The sequence below is a fragment of the Manacus candei genome, unplaced genomic scaffold (genome assembly GCF_025592945.1).
Source record: "Manacus candei isolate 608988 ecotype Guabito, Panama unplaced genomic scaffold, ASM2559294v1 h1tg000057l, whole genome shotgun sequence".
NCBI lineage: Eukaryota > Metazoa > Chordata > Aves > Passeriformes > Pipridae > Manacus > Manacus candei.
The window spans coordinates 8721694-8744757 of record NW_026138105.1 but is presented as its reverse complement, the minus strand read 5'-3'; the positions used below and the strand labels follow the sequence as shown (position 1 = coordinate 8744757).

The 23064-nt window shown below is 38.9% G+C and overlaps 1 protein-coding gene across 2 annotated transcripts in view; it reads right to left on the bottom strand.

Annotated features, from left to right (window-relative positions):
* Nucleotides 1-23064, bottom strand: part of GNAS (GNAS complex locus) — a 139602-nt gene that overhangs the window by 62054 nt on the left and 54484 nt on the right. For both annotated transcript variants that reach the window (XM_051803100.1, XM_051803101.1), the window contains exon 2: nucleotides 22718-22790. In XM_051803100.1, the coding sequence (XP_051659060.1) occupies nucleotides 22718-22790 (73 nt within the window). The remainder of the gene's footprint in view (nucleotides 1-22717; nucleotides 22791-23064) is intronic.

Below are 23064 nucleotides of genomic sequence, written 5' to 3'. Positions count from 1 at the left end.
AGATTCAAACACAGACACAGTTGCTTCTGTTCCAAACCGGAATTGAAAGCAGTTTCTTCTTTATTCAGGATGGGTTTGAAATACTTTTCCAAAGTCCCAATCACTGTTAAATGATCTTCCCTTACATCTGCCATGAGTGTCAGTGAGCTGGTAATCCTCAGCAGAGCAAGTCTACCAACATCCACCACAAATAAACCCCTTGGCTTCCATCACCCCTGATTACAGCTCACATGAAGCTTCACAGATCAATACCCAGCTTCATGTTTATAAGGGTTGGTAATGCCACAGGCACACAACTTCTTACTCATTTCTATGCAGTAAGAAGCAATTATATCATGACATGAGACAGCGAGAATTAACAGAAGCAAAATTCGATATGAGTTAATTTCATTAAAAGAACATTTTTATCAGAAAATCAAAACTCCTGCATACAGAGTCTCAAGTAACCTCACTGCATTGCTAATTATGTTGCGTGTTACTACTACATTTTTACTGAGACAAGACTGTGCCGAATCTCCAGGCTGCACAAGACAAGGGCTGCACTGCCCATGGTAGCTGGGAAATGCTCACACCAGCCACCACAGAGCACTGAACAGGACCCACCGCAGGGAATCCGGCAGGGAAAGTCTTGCACAAGTCTCAGCATTGTTCTAAAAAAAGGTTTCAGCACTCAAAAGCTTGTTGGTCTAAACCAACATCTGCTTTTTCTTCCAGGAGGTCCCCTCCCTTCCCCGGGTGAAGCCCTGGGCAGACAGGGACGGCAGCACCAAAGCAGCCCCAGCGCCTCCCGTAACCTCCTCTGAGGGAACACAAAACTTTCCCCTCTAGATTAACATGTTCCAGCCCTAAAGCCCTGAGGTACAGTAATGTTGGCTCAGTTACAGCCAAGGTCATTTGTATCAAGTTAAGGCTGCCCTCAACATAAAAGAAAAAGGTATAGTTTATATCTGTTAAGGGGGGAACAACCCGTGTATTCACATCTCCTGCACAGCTCACAGGAAAATTCTGTGATTATTAGTCTTAAACAAAGAAGTCAAGGAAGCACAGACTCTCCTGCTACAAAAGGATGCAGGTTTTAAAATCTGATTTCTGATATTTTCCAATCTCCTATTGTTACAACCAACACATCTCTTGAAACTGTAAAATTACAGGAGGAAGAGTTTCCATTTCACCTTACTTGTGCAATTGCCAGTGGTTTTGGCCAGATTCATGTTCTGAAAACATTTTCTCTGTTTTAGTCCTCCAAAGTAACAGGAGTCAAAAATCACTTAAATAAATTATGATCTTAAGAAAGGTAGTCTCTAAGTACAGCCAAATTAAACTTTAAACTCATCAAAACTAAATTAAAATTTAGCTGTTAGCATACTTTCCTCATATGCTCAGTAAAGTTCCAATGTATTTACACACAGATGCCTTGACAGACTTATACAAGCAAAGTTACTCTCCTAACAGCCCAAGAACTAACACAGAAATTGTTTATAACCAACTTTCCATGCAAAAGACATGAACCATGCTGAATTTCAAAGCCAACACTGGAAAGAGTAAGCATAAGGCAAAAGTGCAAATAAAAAAACACTGTGCATAAATAAATTCTCCAAAAGCAACTTGACACCAAAACCAATGGGTCTCAAAGGTTACACCACACTGGTAACAAGTCCAAATTCAGATCTTTTCATACTAGTTACCTCTGGTGGCCCAGAGTTCAATGTATATCAGCAATAGTTGCCTTTAAAGTATCAGCACCGACTACTATAATTATATTTAATATGACAAGAGATATTTTAATTTCTTTTCCAGTTATTAAAAGTTTTGCACTAGCAGAAGTGAAAATGATATAAGAAAAGTATTTGTAAGTAAACATCAAATATTACCAGGCAACAACAACAAAAATACCCTCACTTCCTTCCAAGCACAGACAGTCATCATCACATTAAACCCATTAGCAAAATTCTTCAACCACTGTCAGGGAATATTGTTTCAGGCAACAGGTTCCACCTACCTGATCTTCTTGCTGGCCTGATTTTAGATGTCACTAAAAGACATCAAAAATACCTATTTTATTTCTAGCTATCTAGGGCTCTATTTACAGAAAAGTTGGAGCAATTTATTGAAAGAAGCTCAAGTTTCTGCACTGCTACTTCTGAAATAATTTTGCTCTGGATTAAGCAGAGAAAAAAAAAATCTTCCTTTAATACAGAGAAGATGTAGAAATGAATCTGAAAACATGATACACATTTCCCTTACCTAGATATTGTATTTCCCATTATGCCTGTGTAGTAAGTGAACAATATATTCACAATTCAATTTTACAGCTCCTTAACTGTGTCTCAACCAGCTATTTTTAGTCACTAAAGCTTAAGCGAACACAGCACACAACCATGGTTTTTGGGCATACAGTCAGCACTGACTCCTGAATTCCTCCAAAGTCAGCCCTGAACAGATGGGGAGATGCAGAAACCTCTTCTCAGCTTCTTGTCTCATGTGCCTCACAAAACCTGCCTCTGTGCCAGCCAGCTGAATCCTACACCAATGGACTTCCTAAGCAATTTTTTTGGAAGTTGGCGGAGTAGTTTTCCCACCCGAGTTTTCTCTTATGCAAATTACTTCCCAAAGCACACCAAGAGGCTGAGTCTTCTCTTCTTGTGGAGTTTGGATTCAAGCTGAGGACAAGCAGATCCAGAGCATCTCTGACCCAATTCACTGCCCAGTTCCCACTCGTGTAAAGCTAAGCCTGAATGTAAGAGGTACAAAAGACTCGAACAACTGTTCAGATTGTCGAAAGCAAACACTACCAAAATGAAAGTCTTTCCCTTGATTAGTATTAAAACCCCAAATATTTCAAGTAAAACACACAAAAAATTGCTTGTTTGTTTTTAAATCTGCTTAGGAAATGCTGTTTCTGGAAGCAAAAGCACAACCCCAAGGTCACAACCTACCATGACCCTGGACTTCCAGGGACCCCCACCTTTAGTACCAGGAGAGTTCATTTAACCAGGTGGGTACCATTTAGAACCAGGACAGTTCATTGATGTTTTGGACAAACACTCTGGATCCAAATTAGAACCTTCCCCAGTGTAACACAAGTTAACTGGAAAAATTCAAAAAAAGCTCTTCTTGAGAAGTCTGGAAGTCACAATATAGGAAACTTTCACTTTACTGTATTTAACATCTCTATATATTTGAACTCAACCAGTAAGAAGAATGACCTTTTACTGAGCTCAAAATTGGAAATTAATTATACCTGAATAAGCACATTTATTATCATTTCCCCTGATAAAAGGGAAGTTATACTATTGTAATTTAAGTCAAACTATGACAATGGCACAATTATCATGTCCCAGCCCTGACCTGACATTTCTAAATGATAACAGAAAAGTAAAAGATAGAGTTCATACCGACAGTATATAATAAATGAGAATGTTAGACCAAAAGTTACGTGAAAAATAATTTGCTGATACTCGACTCATCAGTTAGAATATACAGGACCTCATCATAATTATCCAATTACCTTCACAACATATGGTCCTTTAACTATTAACAATATTGTCTGAATGAGAAACTTAGACACAGTTGAAGAAAATAATCTCCAGAGAGTGTGTGTTGCCGTAACACTGCAAATTACTTAAACAGTATTGCTTGGGCATAATTATTGATCCAACCAGCTGCTACTTTGGCTGCAACAAAACCACAGCAAAAGCTTTTAGAAAGTGGAGATACCTTGGCTCTACCTGAATCTGACTGACCTCTCAGTGGTGCCCCAGCTAGTGTAGAGTTTATTAAAACAGGCAGCACGACTGAATTGCTGGATTTGAATTCTGTCTGAAAAACAAGGAAAACTAAAAACTTCAAAAGCAAACGAGGACTTTTTAGACTATGCAAGTATTAGGCTTCTTAAAGAAAAACATACTGAACGTGACGGAACTTCTAAACTTGTTACGAGTCTCGCTTCCTGGAGTTCCTGAAGTGCCAGTGGCAGAACCTGAAGGGGAATCACTGTGAGTCTCTCTCACACTTTTTCCCTAATCCTCCCCAAGTGCCATTTCTGACACATAACACTGGACTACACAAACCACTGGTCTAACCTGGTGTTGCACAGATTCTTAGAAATTCTCTTTCTAGAAATTTCAGCAGACCAGATGCCACCGTTACAGAAAAAGTGTGCCTAGTACCACAGATTTGACTATAAGAATTTGGTAAATCATCAGTATCTACAAAGTTCTAAAATATATTATTTATGAGATATATAAAACAGACTACATGAAACATTTCTTCATTTAAATAAGAGAAGCTGCTTCTCAGCCATGGGATGAAACAAGAGAGAAAGAGAGAGAAGAAGAATGCCAAACTAAAGCATGTTTAGTAAAGCATGTAAAGCATCTCCCTCCACCTTCAAAAATAATAACAATAATAATTCTTAAAAATTTAGAGCAACCTGCCTTAATAAAGAGCCAAAACACTTGTCTCTGGCTTGTGCTTTTGCATACCTGCCCATTCAGAGCAGTCCAACAGCAGTTTACTGAACACTGCCAACCTTGACATGAGTACTGCTAGAACACAGCTGTGCACAGCCCTTGTACTCAGCACAGCTCTCTACTACAGCCCTTGTATCCAGCACAGCTCTCTACTACAGCCCTTGTATCCAGCACAGCTCTCTACTACAGCCCTTGTATCCAGCACAGCTCTCTACTACAGCTCTTGTACTCAGCACAGCTCTCTACTACAGCTCTTGTACTCAGCACAGCTCTCCACTACAGCCCTTGTACTCAGCACAGCTCTCTACTACAGCCCTTGTACTCAGTCACCTGCAGTTGCAGTTCTCAGCTCTGTCTGCCAACTTTCTGAAACAGCAGTTCTCAAACTTTTCTGTTCCTCCCTGTTTCTGTTACAAGAACACTCAGACTGTGGGTAAGGTACCCTGGGGAAGGTACACTGTTCAGAAAGGTGCTGAAATGCAGCAGGGACACACAGCTTAGGAGAGCCCAGGTTGGCCTGGGAAAGCTGTGGGACAGAGGGAAGGCTGGATGAACAAGAGCAGCTCAGCCTGCCACGGGTCCTGCAGAGGCAGCAGATGGGTGCTGTGGCTCCTGCTGCACCCCTGGCCCTGGCAGACTCTGCTGCTCTGGGATAAGTTCACAGCTATTGGGAAAAGAAAGGGAGAAATGGACCCTGCTGCTGCAATCACTGACATACAGCAAGAGAGACAAGGCTTTCCTTTCAAACATTTAACATACAGAATTACAAAATCTCTTTCTCCATTAAAAGTTTCACAGCAAGATAAATCAAGTTTATTCCCACCAGCTACAAGAGTGTATTTTCAACACATGCAAATAATATGCAGAAATGCCCTATCAATCTACTACCTGGAAATCAGATAACACCAATGTACCTACAACATAATGGTATTCACTGGCGTCTCCCCACCTACTTTTGTGCAGGAATTAAGGGAGACTTTTCAAAAGTTTAGAGCTATAGAACACAACATAACCAACTGCACATGCTGTGTGTTCCAAACACATTTATGAAATGTTTAAGTTACGTATTTTAGTAGGTTATTAGCAGTTGGTGTTGGCAGCAAAAAGCTATATTTCTCTAAAAACATAAATCATGTAAACCTAGTCATAAACATTTTTATGAGTAGGTTTTTTATAAAGCACTGTATTGACATGAGCTAGTCAATCCTTTCCTAAGGGGCAGATTAAGTATTAAAGTACATCCAAGGTGTGGCATCATATCAGTTTACCCTTAGTGGCAGTTATACTTACACAATTAGAGCAAATTCTCTATCAGCTTCATCATTTGAAACCAGAAGCTTATGACAATGCTAAATTCTACCAAGTGATTCTGAGGGAAGAAAATCCAGTGGACAACTTACAGTCTGAGCTGTGTAACTACATATTAAGTCACTACAGGGAAAAAATTAAAATAACAATTTTCACACTACATAATTATGAAATCCACAAGGTATGAAGGTGGTGCAAGTGTTCTGTCTTGAGCACTGTGCCTCAGAGTATTTCAAATATTTGTCTGACCTAACTCTGCATTCATCCTTTTTGCATTAGCAATCAATAAAAAAAGAGAGGGGAGGGAAGAAGTATCTGGGTAATAATTTCATCTTGGGCAATCAACATTCATATCCAGCATTAATATTCAGGAAATGCCCCAAGTCTCAATCATTAATGATTAAGTATCACCACACCCTGGAATACTTTACTGCATATCTGTATTGACATCATGAGATCCAAACTTCAAACGTAATTGCTTGCCATTTTAAAGATCTTCTCGGAATTAAGGGACGCTCACTACAACCTATACAGAAACTCCACCTCTGTGCCAAGGCCACAGACAACAGAATTAAAAAAGCTGTAGCCTCAACTTCCAACACTTCAGTAATTTGAGGACATATCAGGATATTTTAAATATAAAGAATCACCTTCTGGAAGACTGAATTTAGCATATTTAAACCTTAGACTACAAGGGACTCCCTATACTTAATGAGAAACAATCCTTTATCATTTCACCTCACAGTACCATACATCTGCTACACAACTTTCCAAAATATTTACAGCTGCACTCCTGAGCTTACACAACCCAGCTCTTGGTGAACACTAAACACATGCAAATGGCTCTGGGGATCCAAAACACCCTGGACACCCAGTATGGCAGAGGAATCCCACATTCCAATTCCATGACAGCCGCCTCAGCAGGCACCTGCACACAGAGCCCAGGGAGGTCCGACAGCAGAGGCTGCTGGCAGGTACCTGCAGCCCCTCCTGGCTCCTGCAGCAGCTCAGACACAGCACCCTGAGCAGAGGTGGGCCTGGACCCCTCCTCCCACTGTACTCACACCCCACAACACAGGAGTGGCTGCTGAGTCCTGGAACAGGCAGTTTCTAAAGAGGGATTTAACCCTTTCTCCCTGATGATGCTCTCCTGCCAAGCCCCTTCACATGAACCAGCTACACAGGGTCCTGCAAGGTGCCTTCCACCAAATCTTAATCCATTAGATTCCAGAGAATTCAGGAGTTCAGTGACATTCAGATGCAATTCCACTGCAATCACCTCTATAACACCTTCAAATGAAACTTCTCAAAAAAGCTATCCCTGAAGTAGAGATTTTGATGTTTAAATGTTTGCCACCTTCTGGAGTATCATTAGACACTGAAAAAAACCCCTGAAATAAGTCATGTATTTACTCTCACTTTGCAAAAAAAAAGGACATTTACTTTGTGACTAAGATGTTCTCCCCAAAGTAACTGTGTGTCCTGTTTTGTTGAAACAAAAGCTGGACAAAAAGAGAAAAGCAAAAAGCACTGAGTACTATCAAATTAGAGGACACAGTTGCTTGAAAACCTAAAGTTTAAGGCACTGCAGCCATAGTGAATATCACTGCATATACAACTACTACACAAGGGGTTAATGTACCATATGTAGCCGTTAATTGTCTAGATAACTAAAGTTAGAGTTCAATAAATTGGTAGAAGGATTATAGTGCAGTTTTATTACTACCTCCAACACTTTTACTGATGTGCTTATTACTTTTTTTATAGCATATTGCTCTTGAGCAACCAGTTTATAATATTTACCCTTTTAAAACTAGGTATACAGAGAATACATATATATATATATAAAAGGGCAACTAAGTTTACATGGCAACACTGGTGCAGCAACTAACACCTCACATATATATACATACATATATATATATATATATATTAATTACACACACCTTGCACAGACAAACCTACTTACAAGCCTAGAGGCAAGAGGCAGCTGCCAAAATCCATGTATTTTATGCATTACAAAAAAAGCATGAAGTAGGACTGGTCTTTTTCTCTTAGAAGACGAGGATAAAAATACCACTACTACAAACAGTTTTTGTATACACATCACACACACAGAGACTATTTTTCTATCTCTAAATTACCTCTATTAGCTGCAGTATGTCAAAAGAAATTTTAGCCCAACACAAATAAACCTTAGAAGTTGAACGTGGTAAAAATACTACATAACACTGGGATGCTTTTTCATTATGTTTTAACCATTTCCAAGTGTAGTTCTTTTGTCTGCCTTCCTTAATTCAATTTATCCTTAAACCTAGAATGATCTAGGTATTGCTTCTAGTCCTCACATTAAAAGCAACAAGTAACCTACCCACCAGCTGACTCAAATCCACTGCATTGAGGAATAATTCACCACTCCTCATACACAAAGCAAAAAACAACTCCTCAGGCATTCACTCCTTTGGGTCTGTGATGCAGATGAACATATAGACTGTAATTTAAAATGTGTATGTTCTCTGAGTAACAGCTCCAAGTATCACACTACCTTTAAAACACCTCACCCTCCTGGGGAAGCAGGAGGGCAGAAGTCGCCTTGCAAGGATAAGCTGTGAATTTGCACACTGAGCCTTCATTTTTTGTGTTTATCTGCATCACACGGAAAATGCCTCCTATATTATCCTGCCTGGTTCTGTGTCCAAACAGAAGGCTCTTGCCCAAAGCACCTCTGTGGACATGCAGTGTGTACACACAGGCTGAGCACAAAGCCCCAAAGCCCTGCACGGAACAGCCTCGCTGGGTCTGGAGCGTGTCTGACACGTGTGTCTGCTTTCCACGGACACTGAGGGGGTCATTCAGAATTTTCTTTTTGAACAGAAGCTATCCCAGAAATTTAACAATCCAAAACCAGAATAATTTTCCCAACTCAGCTTTCATTTGCATCATTATATCCTTCTCTGTGGTAGTTTGTTTGCTGCTCAGATCACATTTCCCACAGGAGACAGAATATAAAAAGAAGCTCTATCTATTGCTTCAGAAGCATTACAGCATTATCAAGTAATAAAGGACCTACACACAAACTATCAAACTCCTAATTTGGAAGGCCTTCCAGGTGATAAATATTTTAATAAAACTCAACACACTGCAGGTGCATCTGCATGAAATGAATAGACAGTGCTGGCTATGGATCAGCAAACACACAAAGAAAAACCTTCCAAAACCCTCCAGTTAATCTGCCATTCAACCAGAAACACGGGGAGTCAATACAGGTCAGAGAAAGAAATACATATACTAAACTAACTCCTGCACTCTTGGGACTGAATCCTGCCCTCTCCTCTGAAGTATAAAGATAATTGTGCTTCACTCACTGAAAGGAAAAAAATAGTCTTTATTTAATAATCTTATGGTTGCTTGATTAGTGCTCGGAAAATAAAAGGCGCTACTTAAGTGCTGAGTATTATTGGCTTTTTCAGAACATCGGCTCCAAACTCGCCACTCCCCATCTCCTTCTCTCGTAACTCTCTTCATTCATGTCATCAGAAGGCATCTTATTTTCAGCAACAACTACTCACTTTTTTTTTTTTTTAAATGCTGCTGGATGTGCAGAACTACTGTTGAGGTTGCTTGGCAACTAGTGAGACATATCGGAAAGAGAGATAAGGTCCAGAATGAATGGAATTGAAGAGAACTATATTTGGTTTCATTAAGAGATACTAATGCACTCAAAACTATACCAATTTGAATTATCCACACTAAGGTGAAATTTTGCTATTTCTTTCCAAGTACAGACATCCATAATCACAGAGTAGTAGCACTAAATCCAGCCAGAACCTCCTCAGGCACATACATGTCTGCCTTCACAGAACAGACTTCAGAGCTTTCACCTGGGTTAGCAGTTTGGTACAGCAAGGAACAGTCAGATAACACAAATATTTAGTAAATAATTTTAAGACTCTTAGGCCAGAGAGCATAGCTGAATACCTCAGTCTGCCTTTCAGAGCACCATAAGCCACCACGCTTGTCCATATACTTCAGTATCAAGATGAAATGTCAAATAAAACAATTATTCCTGAAGGTAACAATTTGAAACTAGATGAGATTGAGTACCCAAGACTCCTGCAATGGCAGAGAACTGCTTACAAGAAGTCTGTCCTAAAAACTGGTGGTCAAGAAAGTCTTGTGCAGCAGAAGATGGAAACATGCCTAGCAGTTCCTAGTGAGAGTTTCTTTCTTATCTCAAGCTCTTCAACCAACTTTATCTATATCATGTGAGTAAGAATCAACCAGTCTGGCACAAAAGAGGATCTTCTAATACCACCACAGACCCTGCCCAATCTTTGATGCTTCAGAAGGAAGTGAAAACAGTGACAAAACTCAAGTAGCGAATTATCTGAAGGGAAAAAGCCAAAACTGAAAGTCATACCACACGCTCCCCCCTCTCTGCGCTGCCTGCAGGCAGACACAGGACTGAAAGGTTTCAAGGCTTCACATACCAACACAGAATTGCACAGACCATAATAATCTTCAGGGCACTAAAAGCAGGAACAGAAGCCCACAGCTGCACTGGGTAATTCCAACACATGCACAGGCTTTGTGCTTCCCAAGGCCACGATGGCCACCCCGAGCATCAGGAAAGCTGAATCTTCAGAAGGTGGATTGAAATGTATTTTTAAAAAACCTCCCTATCTCCCCCAGACTGCTTAAATGAGGCTCCCTCATCCCCAACAAATTATTTCAATTCAAATATCTCTAATGCTAAGAAGTCAATCTCACACTTGCCCTCATTTTTAGGCACCTTTCTTGCACAGCACTACCTCTACATGGCCATGAAATCATGTCTGGGCACCCCATTTCTGAACCTGGGGCAACTCCCATGACATTCCTTTTAAATTCTTCCCAGTAAATCCACATCCTTCATGAAGTGGAGACACCAGCGTGGAATATACTATTTTAATAACACTCTTATCGGTGTTGGAAGTCCCCTTTATTACTTATGTTTCACTTTCCCTTTTTCTAGGCATCCAAGGTTGCATTTGCCTTTTTGCCACAAAAAAAATCCCAAACCAGACTAGGGTAATTAACTAATTGGCTTTCAAGTCCTTTCCCAGTTTTACAGATACAATCTACATTCTGACTCCTGTGGGGCTGCCTCACACCACAACAAATTTCTGAAGTACAACTTAAACACGTTATTCAGATCACCCCAAAAAAATAACCTGATCCTCCCAGCAATAACTACACTGCCAGTTTGAAGAGAGGGGTTTCAGGTGGGATTGGGCCAGCAATCCAAGGAATGATTTTGTATATGTAACCACTGGATCCCTGGAGGCTTTCCAGAGGGGTCCCACTCCTTGCCTCTGTGAAGCCCTGCACCAAGAGATCTATCAGAAAGGCAGCTTCTACATTCCTGTAACACAGGAATTGTTGTCACACAAGACAGTATTTAAAATCAAAATATACCGTGATACTACATCAAATACCAAAACAGCTGATTTTACCAATCAGATCTCTAATATTTCCAAAAAGCACAGGTTCCTTCAGTGAGATCTCACTGCATGTGAAGCTAAGCTGAACTTTAAGGACCTTCTTCCTATAGACCCTTGTTGTAAGAAACCAGACTAAGGAATAATAATCAGTTAAAATGCTCATTTTTGATGTCAAGCATCTGGGCAATCTCTAACCTCAAGTAATAGAATTTCCCCCCCTTTTCTAAGAATTATAAATAAATTAACATTGGCGTTTTCCATAGTTTCTCACAGAAAATCCTTTGAGATTCTTGTCCATTATTTATTGAAAATATCCATGATCCTGATATTTGCCCTTCTAACAGATACTAAGCCTCCTTTTCTCTTTGCAGCATTATACAGGATGGAAACATACTTTCTTTGGTAAGGAATAAAACATAAAGAAAGTTTCTGCTTTCTCTACATAACTATGTATAATTTCACCGTTTGCATTTGGTAAAAAAATCTATGTCCAAACAATACTACTAAAAATTAAGTGAAAAAAAATTACTGGTTTTATATTGCATGAAATTATCAGAATGGAATCTATTAATTTCAGTTAAGAAAACAGAGGTCTTGGCTGATTCCAGTTAATCCCAGAGAAAAGTATATTTTAAAAATCTACTCATTACAAATAAACCTGTGAGGAAAAAAGCCAGACAGTGCTGCCTACATGACTCCAAAGTGTTTTTTTCCGACTCTCTATGATTGCACAAAATGTGCAGAAATCTTTTACTAAGCTCAGTCTTTTTTACTTATATCTTGTCCCTTATTTTCCAGTGGTGTAAAAAAGACAGTGAGGTAACAATGCTATGAAGTTCTTCGATGATAAACATAAGGAAAGTAAACATATGATTGCATAAGATGCAATTACATAAAGTGAAGACTGTCCAATTAAGTGAAAGCAAAACACAGAGACAGCACGGAGCATCCCAAGTTCCTAAGAGTTTGGGGAAATTTAAAGCCAGTGACACAGTTCCAACTCAAAAAACTAACAGGTAAAATAGTTACATTTCAGATTTTTAGGTGTTCTATGTGTAAGTTATGGAACATGTTTTTATCCACAATGTTCAGCATAAGCAGAATGTGTTTTCAGGAGTAACTATTTTGAAACAACCTTAATCATTCTGACATACCAAAAGTAAAAGGTTGCATCAAATTTCCAGGCATCTATTTTAGTGTGCTTCAAACCCCAGCACTGAAAATCCAGTAACTTCCCATACCACAGAAATTTAACAACTAAAAACCCTCAACAACCCCATAAAGTAAATCTCCCAGAAAGCTGTGTAACGTGCCTGCTGCAAAATACACTGAAACAAAGTACTTGAAAACTTAAATTTTTTACTGACCCTGAGCTCTGCAACTGTTTTGTTAAATATCTGAAAGTGCAGAAAGTGCAGCACAGGAGAACCAAAGCTGAGCTGCACATGGACTTGGGGCTTGTGGACTAGATCAGGTCTGAGTGTTTCCAGCTTTCCTGACAATCCTGAGTACTTAACTGAGCCTCTCTCCTTCCAGTTTTCTCTCTCATTTAAAGAAAAAAATCATTTTCCTCAGCTTTGCATTGTACTTATAGGGGTTTTTTTATGAATAATACAGTGCTGTCATTACAGTCTCATTTCACAAATCCAAAAGAACTAACGATATTCAATAAGATCTTTTCAGCAAATGTTCTTATGATTACTATCTTTCGGTTTGTAAAAAGTTATTACAGCTGTAAGTTTTCATCTTTTTCTCAAATGGTCTTGACCAGTAACACAAAATATGTGAAGCTATGCCAATCACTGTTATGCAATTAAATTAAAATTCATGAAACCAACTAGTTTAATTTTTCCACGGTAATGCCACATTAAACCAAATTTAGGTAGAATATTTATTTTGAGTTAAAAACAGGCATTACACATAGTTTTCTGAAGTTACTGTGCTAAGTGTCCCACTACGTATTTTTATCTGTATTTAAAAAAAGAAAAATAAAAAAAAAATCAAGCAAGATACGAGCAAGGCATCCTTTGTTATTACAGACTTAAGGAAGAAATTTACTTCAGGCACTCATTGCCTTGCAACACTTTTTAATTAATATGAGCATTAATATTATATTACACAGATAACTGTACTGTCAAAACAGAATAAAAATGTCTTAACTTGAAGGAAACAAAAACCTATGTATGCACATAGACCTAGAGACAAGAAGAGAGTAGTGAAATCACAGTGATTAAGGAGGCAGAGGTAAATCCCCCAGCAAGCTGGGAAGGTGCTGTTCAAGGCTAAATGGAAGGTCTCCTGGGACTACACCAAACCTCAGAAGGAAATCCTGCACACCTCTGCCTGCTCCATTAGCTCACCCACCACTCCTGGGAGGCCACGAGGGTGCAGCTGGGAGGGATAATTATTTTTCTGGTGCCTTAAATAAAAAGAGAAGCGAACACAATGACTTATTAAATGGCCCTGTGGAGAATACAGTCGGCAACAGGTAGCTCAGAGAGAAGGTCACAGGCTTTTCTGCACTCTTGTAACAGTGAACACCTTGAAACAAAACATCTCATTAAGATATTCCACCACTACATTTCTCAAAAAGTGGGTAATTTTGCCTCTTAGCTGTCAAAAACACACCTTGATGTATTGCTGCTTCTGAGTAAGCAAGCTCGGCAGTAAACAAGTAATTTTAATTAACTGCATGTTTACATTGGAGTACAGTTATAGAAATAACTATTAAAAATGCAGCTCGTTTGCACTGTATCCTAAATACTTGCATTTACTATTAAATCAAGGTTCAACTGTCCAAATAAAATGCAGGGCATATTATTTCTGACATCAGGATTCAAGTTATATTAAAAAAAAAACCCCTCATCAGTGGAATTTCCTTCATTTCAACTCGAGAGCTTTGAATGACCAGGATCAAGCTGAACGATTTCTGCACCTCAGCCCTTCATCAGAGATGGGACCTGGGCTACCCTAATATACAAACACATGATATATCTAAAAATAAAGAGAGAGAGATTTGCCTGCTGGATTATACTTCAAAGCATCAGCTCTGCCTGCCTCAATCTAGGAGATGCTCAGGAAGGATGCTCAGAAACTGCAACAAGAGCAGTGTTTTCACTCCCAAAAAAACGCCTCAGAACCCCAAAACCTGCTCCCCCAGCCCAGAAGAACAACACAGGAGCTCAGCAAGTTAAGAAACAGGAACAAGAGACCACACTCACATCAAGATTGCTCGAAGCAGCAGAGAAAGGCACAGATATTTATTAATAACCCATTTTATCTTACAAAAATACGAGGTTTTAACAAAATGAAATTGAAAACATGGCATGACTGGCACCAGGTAAAATGTAGCTATGTCATGATGTAAGAGGAATTGTCAGGAATTGCAATGATGTGAAGGTATAGTTTTAATACCAAAAAGGTAACTTCCATGAGCTTAAGATGATAAGCAGCATTCTGTTCATATATAAAATAATTCAAAAGTCCATCTGGATAAATTAGTAAAAACATTTTTAACTGGGAAAAATCAGAGTACTGCTCTGTTTGCCCCTTCAAAATATATGGGAAATAAGAAATACAGGAAGTTACTACAGAGGAAAATTCTTCACGTAGTGCTGATTCTGTAACACTGGCTACAGAAAAGGTAACCACTCTGTACATTTAATTATTGAGAAGACTTGGTGAAAACCTGAAAAAACACACTGTATTTTTTTCAGAAAGGACACTGAAGTGTAGAATATAGATATATATTTAATATTCTCCATAGAGAGCTATATTTTTAAGTATCTAAAGTTTTTTTGCAGTATTTAATACATTTTGTTATTTATTAAATAAGTTAAATGGAATATGATACATTGGCTTATACTAGTAGATGTTTGCTTAAGATAAGAAAATGGAGAAAAACACACCACTTCCACTTTAACTCATGAATGTGCAGAGTAAAAGTTTCTGGAAAATGTTTATGCAAGTTATATATAACTTCCATCAACTTGAAAGAAATGGGAGCTGAGAAAAAATATTTTAAAAAATATTAGGAGTGAATTGAGGAAGAGCAAGACTTATTTTAGCTCTTCTCTGTGTCTCTATCTCAGATACTGTTGTCCAACCAAAATTGAAGGAGGGTTGGGGTTTTTTTGTTGCAGAAATTAATTTCCAGAAATGAAAATCAGAGACTGAGTAGAAGAGAGACCGCAATTAGTGCTCCAATGAGGAAAAGCAGGAAGAGTTCACGTAGATCTACACCAGCTGACTTTGTCCAGGTAGCAGGAAAAGCAGAAAAAGGAAGATAAAGGGCAGGACAACGTAGGAATATTCAGGAGTCAGTATTGCAGGGAACATCAGGGCCATAGACTAGAACAAGGACTGGAGGAAACAGGAGATCCTGGAAGGTTCCAGGTCCCACAGAGGAGCTGCAGATGCTGCAGGGCACTAGGAGGGACTTGCAGAAAAGATCTGTGAGACAGAACAAGTCTCAGAAACCAGACTCCATCAGCTCAGCTACCCACTAAACAGTTTATTTTCTGGTTTGGGAAAGTAAAAGGAAACGTGGAAATTTCGGAAAACGGCATTCATTTTCATTTGTTTGATTTTACCAAAACTAATGGGTAAAATCCCACATCTACCATCAAAGTCAAAATCCTCCCAGACCCATTCACAATGTTTTCCACACAGTTAAGTCTTAAGCTCTCTTCTGTCTCTCTCCTTTGCTTCTCAGATTACATCACTCATGCTTATTCTGCTATTCATAGTTATTGCTCTCCAAGCTCTCTACAACTGTAACTATAAAGCTTCCTACGAGGTTGATAGCTGCATACTTAAAAAGCTTTTGTGAAATTTAAACCTCAAAACAAATAAAACTACTGCCATATTTTTGGCCAGTCCCTTTACATGCCAAGTCATGTCTGCAACATATGCAAATTTAGCTGAAGGGATGAGTTTACCACTGGGTTTTTTGTTGGTGGTTTGTTGTTTTTTTTTTTCTCCCCTAAATCAGAAAACTGAAATATTTAACTGAAACACAAATGTCAAGTTGCAAGGCCAGGAACAGTAATTCAGAGGACAGAGAGCTCTCAACAAGTAACAACATAAAACTGGAAGTTTAAATACTGCTTTTCTAGGAGAATTCAACATTTTCCAACCAGTAAATGCATGTTTTGCTTCGAGCAACATGAAATTACCAAAATTAAGAAATTTTTATGTTCAATTCCCCCTTCCCTTCTTTTACCTAAGTAACAGCTTCTTGCAAAAGCAAACACACAAAACAGGCATTTGAAAATAAAGCATAATGTAAAAGTGGAAGTCAAAGCTTTCTTTCAATCCTGTGCTGTCATCCCTCCACTGATGGTTAGTCTGAGCCTACCACGAGCATCTAAAACCAAATAAAACCAACCAGTTTTTTAAACTTTAAGATTCCTTCATACATTGTTTTTCTGTAATACTTTCAGGAACCTAAATAACACCATTTTTTACCCTGAAAAAAAATTCACTTCACTTGCATGTGGAAATATTTTAATGGCTTGACTTCAGAGAGCCTCTGAGCAAGGTAAAGGAGTTGCTCTATTGACTATTAGAATATTCAACACCACGGTATGTTAACAGTCTTTGCCAAATAAGGCCCAGTGTAGGCATTATAAACATCAGAATTTTCTGAAAAACTCACCTTAAAATATTAAAAAAAAATCACACCTGAGTAGGAGATCTAAATACAAACCATTTGCACATGATCCTAATGGGCAATGTCTTATCTCTTAGGGCAAGACCCCACAATGAACTTGAAAAATATCCCAAAACTTGAAAGTTTTTTTCCTTTATTTTTTTAACTTTAACAAAACATTAATGCTGCTTCATTGAGTTCAGATTTACTCTTTCACAGAACAGAATCTTCCCCTTTGTAGAAACAAAAGTATTTCCAAAAAAAAGATAATTTCAAGCACATAAACACCACATTAAACATCCTAACAATTAAGGGATTTCTTTCTTGCTTAGGTGGTTTATCACCAGATATTACCTCTCATTTTTTCCAGGTTGATGGAAGTTTTATTTAACAAGCATAAACATTTTGCATAAACTTTTACAAGCTGTATGGAGCAGTCAGTTCTTATTCATAGCATTTATTTGCTGTTGGTATATTTTTGTCTTTTGACAAAACTCAATTACACAACTAATTGAATTGTCAGTTCTTAGGACAAGACCTAAAATATGACTGAAATACAAATCCTGCTCCCCTCTTCACCCACACCTTCTCTTTATGGTCTATGGCACAAATTTTGATCAAAACCCATAACTAGTTGTTCAGCTGGAATGGAAGTTTTCATAGTCCTGAACAGACATGTACACACAAATTTTCCAGCACTGTGACACCTCATCTGTGCCCCGGAACAGGAGCTGAGAAAAAAAAATGCCCTCTGCCTCAAATGTGCAGAAACCTCTATTAGACACTGTGATGCAAAGAAAGAAAGAAGTGGGGGGAGGGAAATCACACCCCCCAAACCTCCCCCCCACTCCAATTTTCAATGTTAGTCAAACACCAGGAAAAAATTACTTTTGTTGCCAGTCAAGTAAAACACAATAAGGTCTGTTTGTTTCTTGGCAAGGAACTGATGGGACCATTCTAGAAATAGGGGATTGGTCCACAAATGTAAAGAAACTGTAAAAATGGAGCCGTAACGCTTGTGTACATGAACTAATCTGAGCCATTAGGAAGGAATTCATTATTTTAGAAGACTTAGTTATAAACATTATACTTTTTCCTCACTCATAACATTAACTTCCCTTCCATAAAATCACATGCATAGAAAGACCAAAGAGAGACAAAAATCCATATTAGACAACAGAAAAGTTACCAAACCCGAAGTCTTGAGAGAGACTAACACTGCCTAAGTGTCCATATAATATCATTTACTGGTTTATGTGAAATAATGATGGTAGTTCAATATGTACGAGGAAAAGATTAGAAACCATCAATGACTACCTTTCCTTCCTCACAAACTACTAAATCTAGGTGAGAAAAGGGAAAATGTTCGAAGCCTGTAAGAGGGTGACTTGGCTTTATAACTTTCCCACCAAGAGAAAGTAATTTTTAAAAGCACAAGAGAAATGCAAATATACTTATCATCTAAGTCCTGAAAATAAAGCTATTCATCTCTGCTTCTGCCTTCATCAATCATGCCTTCAGATTTGATAAATATACAAACTCCTATTCAACATTGCAACATACTTGTTTAAGAAAGTGTCAACATTATACAACCTTGTTTGGGAAATTGAGGCTGAGAAGCATTACCTGAAATTCCCTATAACCTCGAGACTTCCTGAATCCTAAATATTATCCAAACTTACTAATCACAAAGGCACATTTCCCCATATTTGTCAATCTTTGTAGTGGATTTCGTAAGTCACATTTCAACCATTTATTTCTATTTAAGTACTTCTGCTTGTCCCAGTTTTTCCCATGACACTTCAGAATTGTCTCTCGGCTGTGCCAATTCCCGCTTTCTAAAGTCGTGCATGACAATGACCCTCTTCTTAGAGTCTGTCAGCCAAAGCCACAGTAATCACTGAGGGGAAAGATGACTTAAAAAAAATTGAAAGTAAGTGAAAGGCCATCGTAGAAGCAGAGAAGCCCTTCCTCGAGATACCAACTCTTTTCTGTGTTTTTTCCTCTTCAGCCTGAGCAACACATTTAATTCTTCCAACTATATTCCTTACTATTCCTGTCCTCCCTTTCCCGTTTTCAGTCCTTTCCTGTTCATAAAGATTGCCATCTGAACAGCCAAAAAGAGAGGGTTTTAGCTCCATTTTATCCGTGGACACTCACAAAACACTGTATGCAATTGCAGAGACCTAATCCTCTGGAACAGCCTCATGAAAAGACAGCTGAAGTGTAGAGGAGGGAGGAAAGGAAAGGAAGGGAAGTCACAGGCTTCCTGCTATTAAAAGCCAAATTTAAACCCTTTCTACATGAGAAGGGCCTCTGTTGTTGGCTGTCGTGCAAAGAGTAGAAAATTTGGTTGATACGGCGTCGTCATTATGCTTAAAAGGCAGCTCTTCCACGTTAAAGATGAGGAACACTGGAAGAATATAGGGGGGAAGCCACACTCCCATTGTTTATGGAATTGCTGTAGGAAGAGGTGGGAGGACAGCAGGGCCACCTGAAGCCACTCTGCAGGAGCTGGAAGGGGGCTAAGCCCTTCCAAAACACTCCATCCAGAGAAGCCTGTGCTGCAGAGCGTGCCTTGCCCCTCCAATATTCTTACTCTGCTTCCCACACACCACCTTCACAACAGGGATAGAAAAAAAAAGAAATACATTTCTGTATGAAAGGAACACAGAAAAAAATTGAACAGTCTTTGCTGTAGTTAACTTGCCTAGAACTTTAACCACCTTCACATTCAATTTAGCTTTAACTATTCAGCACATTAATTACCTGGAACACTTGATTCCATACAGTTCCTCAAATAATTAATTAGCTAAAGGGATTGAGGATTGGAGTCCCAGAGGAAATTCTTCTAGTTTTGTAGACTACATAGATTTCACCTTGTTAAAGCTACAACAATACACCTAAATGCACACAACAACTGTCCCTTCAACTATTTAGGGGCAGAATCCTAAAACCAAAATAAATAAAATCCCCTCACACCCACTGAAGTAGGCCAGCATTTTTAGCACTGGGTATCCTGCCTAGTCACCTGAAAGAAGTAACACTTCTTTTGAGTAACACTAAATAAAAAAACTTCTGATTCCTCTGTTAGTAGCACACTGGACATTTTTCCCAACAGGTATCCTCTTTCTGCCACTGACAACAATTGACACGGGACAACCAAGCCAAAGGCAAACAAGTTTTAGACAGGATTTTAAAACTGGATTTCTCCCAGCACACCAATAAGCTTCTCCAACAGGAATAATTCAAAACTACAGTTATGTCCATTACACCAACATTAAAAAAAGTCTCCTCATCTCCAGCACAGCACAGTTTTCACCAGCACTCTGCTGTTATTCATGGCATCAGCTGTGGTGTTGTATGCAAACGTATTTATGCTCCAGAAAGACTGATCAGGACATCAAGAGAAGTAACGCTTTACTTTTCCTACCCTTCCAAAAAAACTCCATGCTATCTCTCTCATTAACTGAATCCCACATCATTTTTCCACAAGGTAAGCAGGATAAAAAGGGAATGAATCCAGCAAAACGGGTAACAGGGAAAGCAGGCCAACACAGGGAGCAGTCAGTTACTTGGAAGAAAATACAAGTTTACTTAAGGACATGTGTGTAACTTGCAAGAATTTCAAAAGACTGGAAAACAGCCTTCTCTCCCCTGCAAAGTGTATGTTATGATCTTCTGATTGTTTTTGGCAATAGAAACCTAAAATGATGCATTATAACTTATTTCTTGTACATCTTAGAACACTGGAAAAGAGCCTTTTCCCCCCTGTAAAGTGTATGTTACGATCTACTGATTGCTTTTGGCAATAGAAACCTAAAATGATGTATCATAACTTAATTCTTGTACATTTTAAACGCACCACTTCTTTATTTGATTTTTTTATGCACCTCGGCATTCCAATACGTAGGGACCCACAAAAGGACAAGCACAAAGGACTCACTTGCAAGAGTGAGTCACTTTGCAAGACCAAATGCCTTGGGTGGGTGGACAATCCATGATTCCTGAGCTGGAGGGACCTTCCCTGCAATTCCTGCGTGGCTCCCGCACCGGGATCCGCTCTGTGATTGGCAGCAGGGCTGTGCTGGCACAGGGCTGCTCCGTAATCCAAATCCCTTGCTATGAGAAGGCAGAAGCCAGCAGAGCCTCCTGAGGCCAAATTTGCCATGTTGCCCTGGATTCCAGCTGCACACTCAGCTCTGCCCAAACCCACCACGCACGGCGAGACACTCGAGGAACGCACCAGTGCTGCGAATCCCAGCGTGTGCCAGCCCCTCTCCGGCTCTGCAGGCTTTGTCTGAGGGTCTCTGGGCTCCCAGACTCACAGAAATTTGGGCTTGCAGCTTGCAGGGTTCAGAAGGTTATCTACCCATGTAACACACCATTCATTCCCCAGCATCATTATCTCTTTAAGAGCATCCGTGTGCTTCGAGAACTTAGAACTGTGTTGGTTAAAGGGACTGATGTTTTCAAACGCACCAGGGATCCTCCACTTGCACTTCCATTTACTTTTTACTTAGTACCCAGTGTTGAGAGCTGCTACATCCAAGTCAACTCATGCAAATCTTTTAAGTCACAAAGGTCTTTTAAGAGGTCTTTAATAACAAGAGCAGCCAAAATGATGGAGATAACTCAGCAGTAACAGGATGCAGGACTAGGCACTTATGGAAAAGTTATTTGGGAAAAAGAAAATATTCCCTACAAAGAGGAGCTTAAAACATGTAGCACAGAATGTAATATATTATGAATCAGTCTGAACTTTCATTCAAAAGACCATGTACCTTATCCTGAATCAGCATTTGGTGATTAGGAAGAAGTACTGTCCAGGCTCCTCGGCTAAACTTTTAGCTCAGACATCCTTACTCAATAATTAACTACTGGAAGACTAGTGAAGGCTTTATCTTCCCAAAAAGGCAGGATTAACAAAATAGATGATACCACTAAAAGCTGGAGGATGACAATACAAAACTGCCGTGCTTGACAACAAGCAAGACAAAACCAGAAATATAATCTATTAAAAAAAAATTAAAAAATTAAAATTAAATACAGAGAATAAGCTTTGAAATTTCAACACTTTCATTCAATTAGAATTAATTTAGCAGGTTTGGCAATACACACACAGATGCTTGTAGGCATAAACTAACATGCAGTAGAATCTCTTCTTACTGTCTAGCAAGGTTAGACAAAAAGTTAGCAAACACAAATCCTTCTCAGATGAAAAAAACTGATAATCCATTTTTCCTATCTTAATGCCATTCTTCTCCTCACAACTATCAAATAACTGAACAGATACGAAGTGTAAAAAATAAAAGCTTTTAGAAACATAATTTAACATAAACATCTGGACAAGCAAATACAACAGAATCCCCAAAATTCATAGTAGGGTTTCATTTTGTGAGGAGACCGAAACTAAAGCCTTACTTATTCTAAATAAAGAAAATTGCACTTATTTTGTACACTGACACAAGGCATGTTTTCAGCAATATGAATCAATGTGCTATAGCTGAGGTAAATCAGTGTCAGCCATGTTGTGAAAGAAACTGCAGCTAACAAACACACAAAACTTAAGCTATGCCTTTGATATAAATAATTTTATTCTGCTAGATCTCACTAATGATTGGTGCTTGACTTCTTCAACTGAATGCCTATTAATCTAATTTAAAAATGTACATCCAAATTCTAGAGACAGTGAAACAGCAGCAAGAAGAAAACACACCAAGCTATAAAGCAGCAGCACTGACTCTGGGCAGTGCACAGGCGGAAGGTACGTTGTGAAGTGAAAAAGCAAATGCACTTACTCAGCATTAAATCCATTCACGTGCAAGATCCTCATCTGTTTGACTATTGTGCTTTTACCGGATTCACCAGCACCTAGAAAATGAAAGTAAATCAATTTCAGAAGGAAGCATGAGTGATTAAGGGACACACTAAAATTTTTTTCTTCGGGGTAAAATCGAGAAAGTTGGTTTTCTCAGCGCAAGAGCGAAAAGTGAAAGAAATAATTGCCACTGGAAACTTCAGTTGTAGCTAAAAATAAATGCCCAGCTCAAGTCATGTGTCAGATCTGAATCTTGGATCATTTCACTGTCCATTTTTCCAGTGTCAACGTTAAAAGCAGACTGCAGTATTTGGAAAGAAAAAGGAC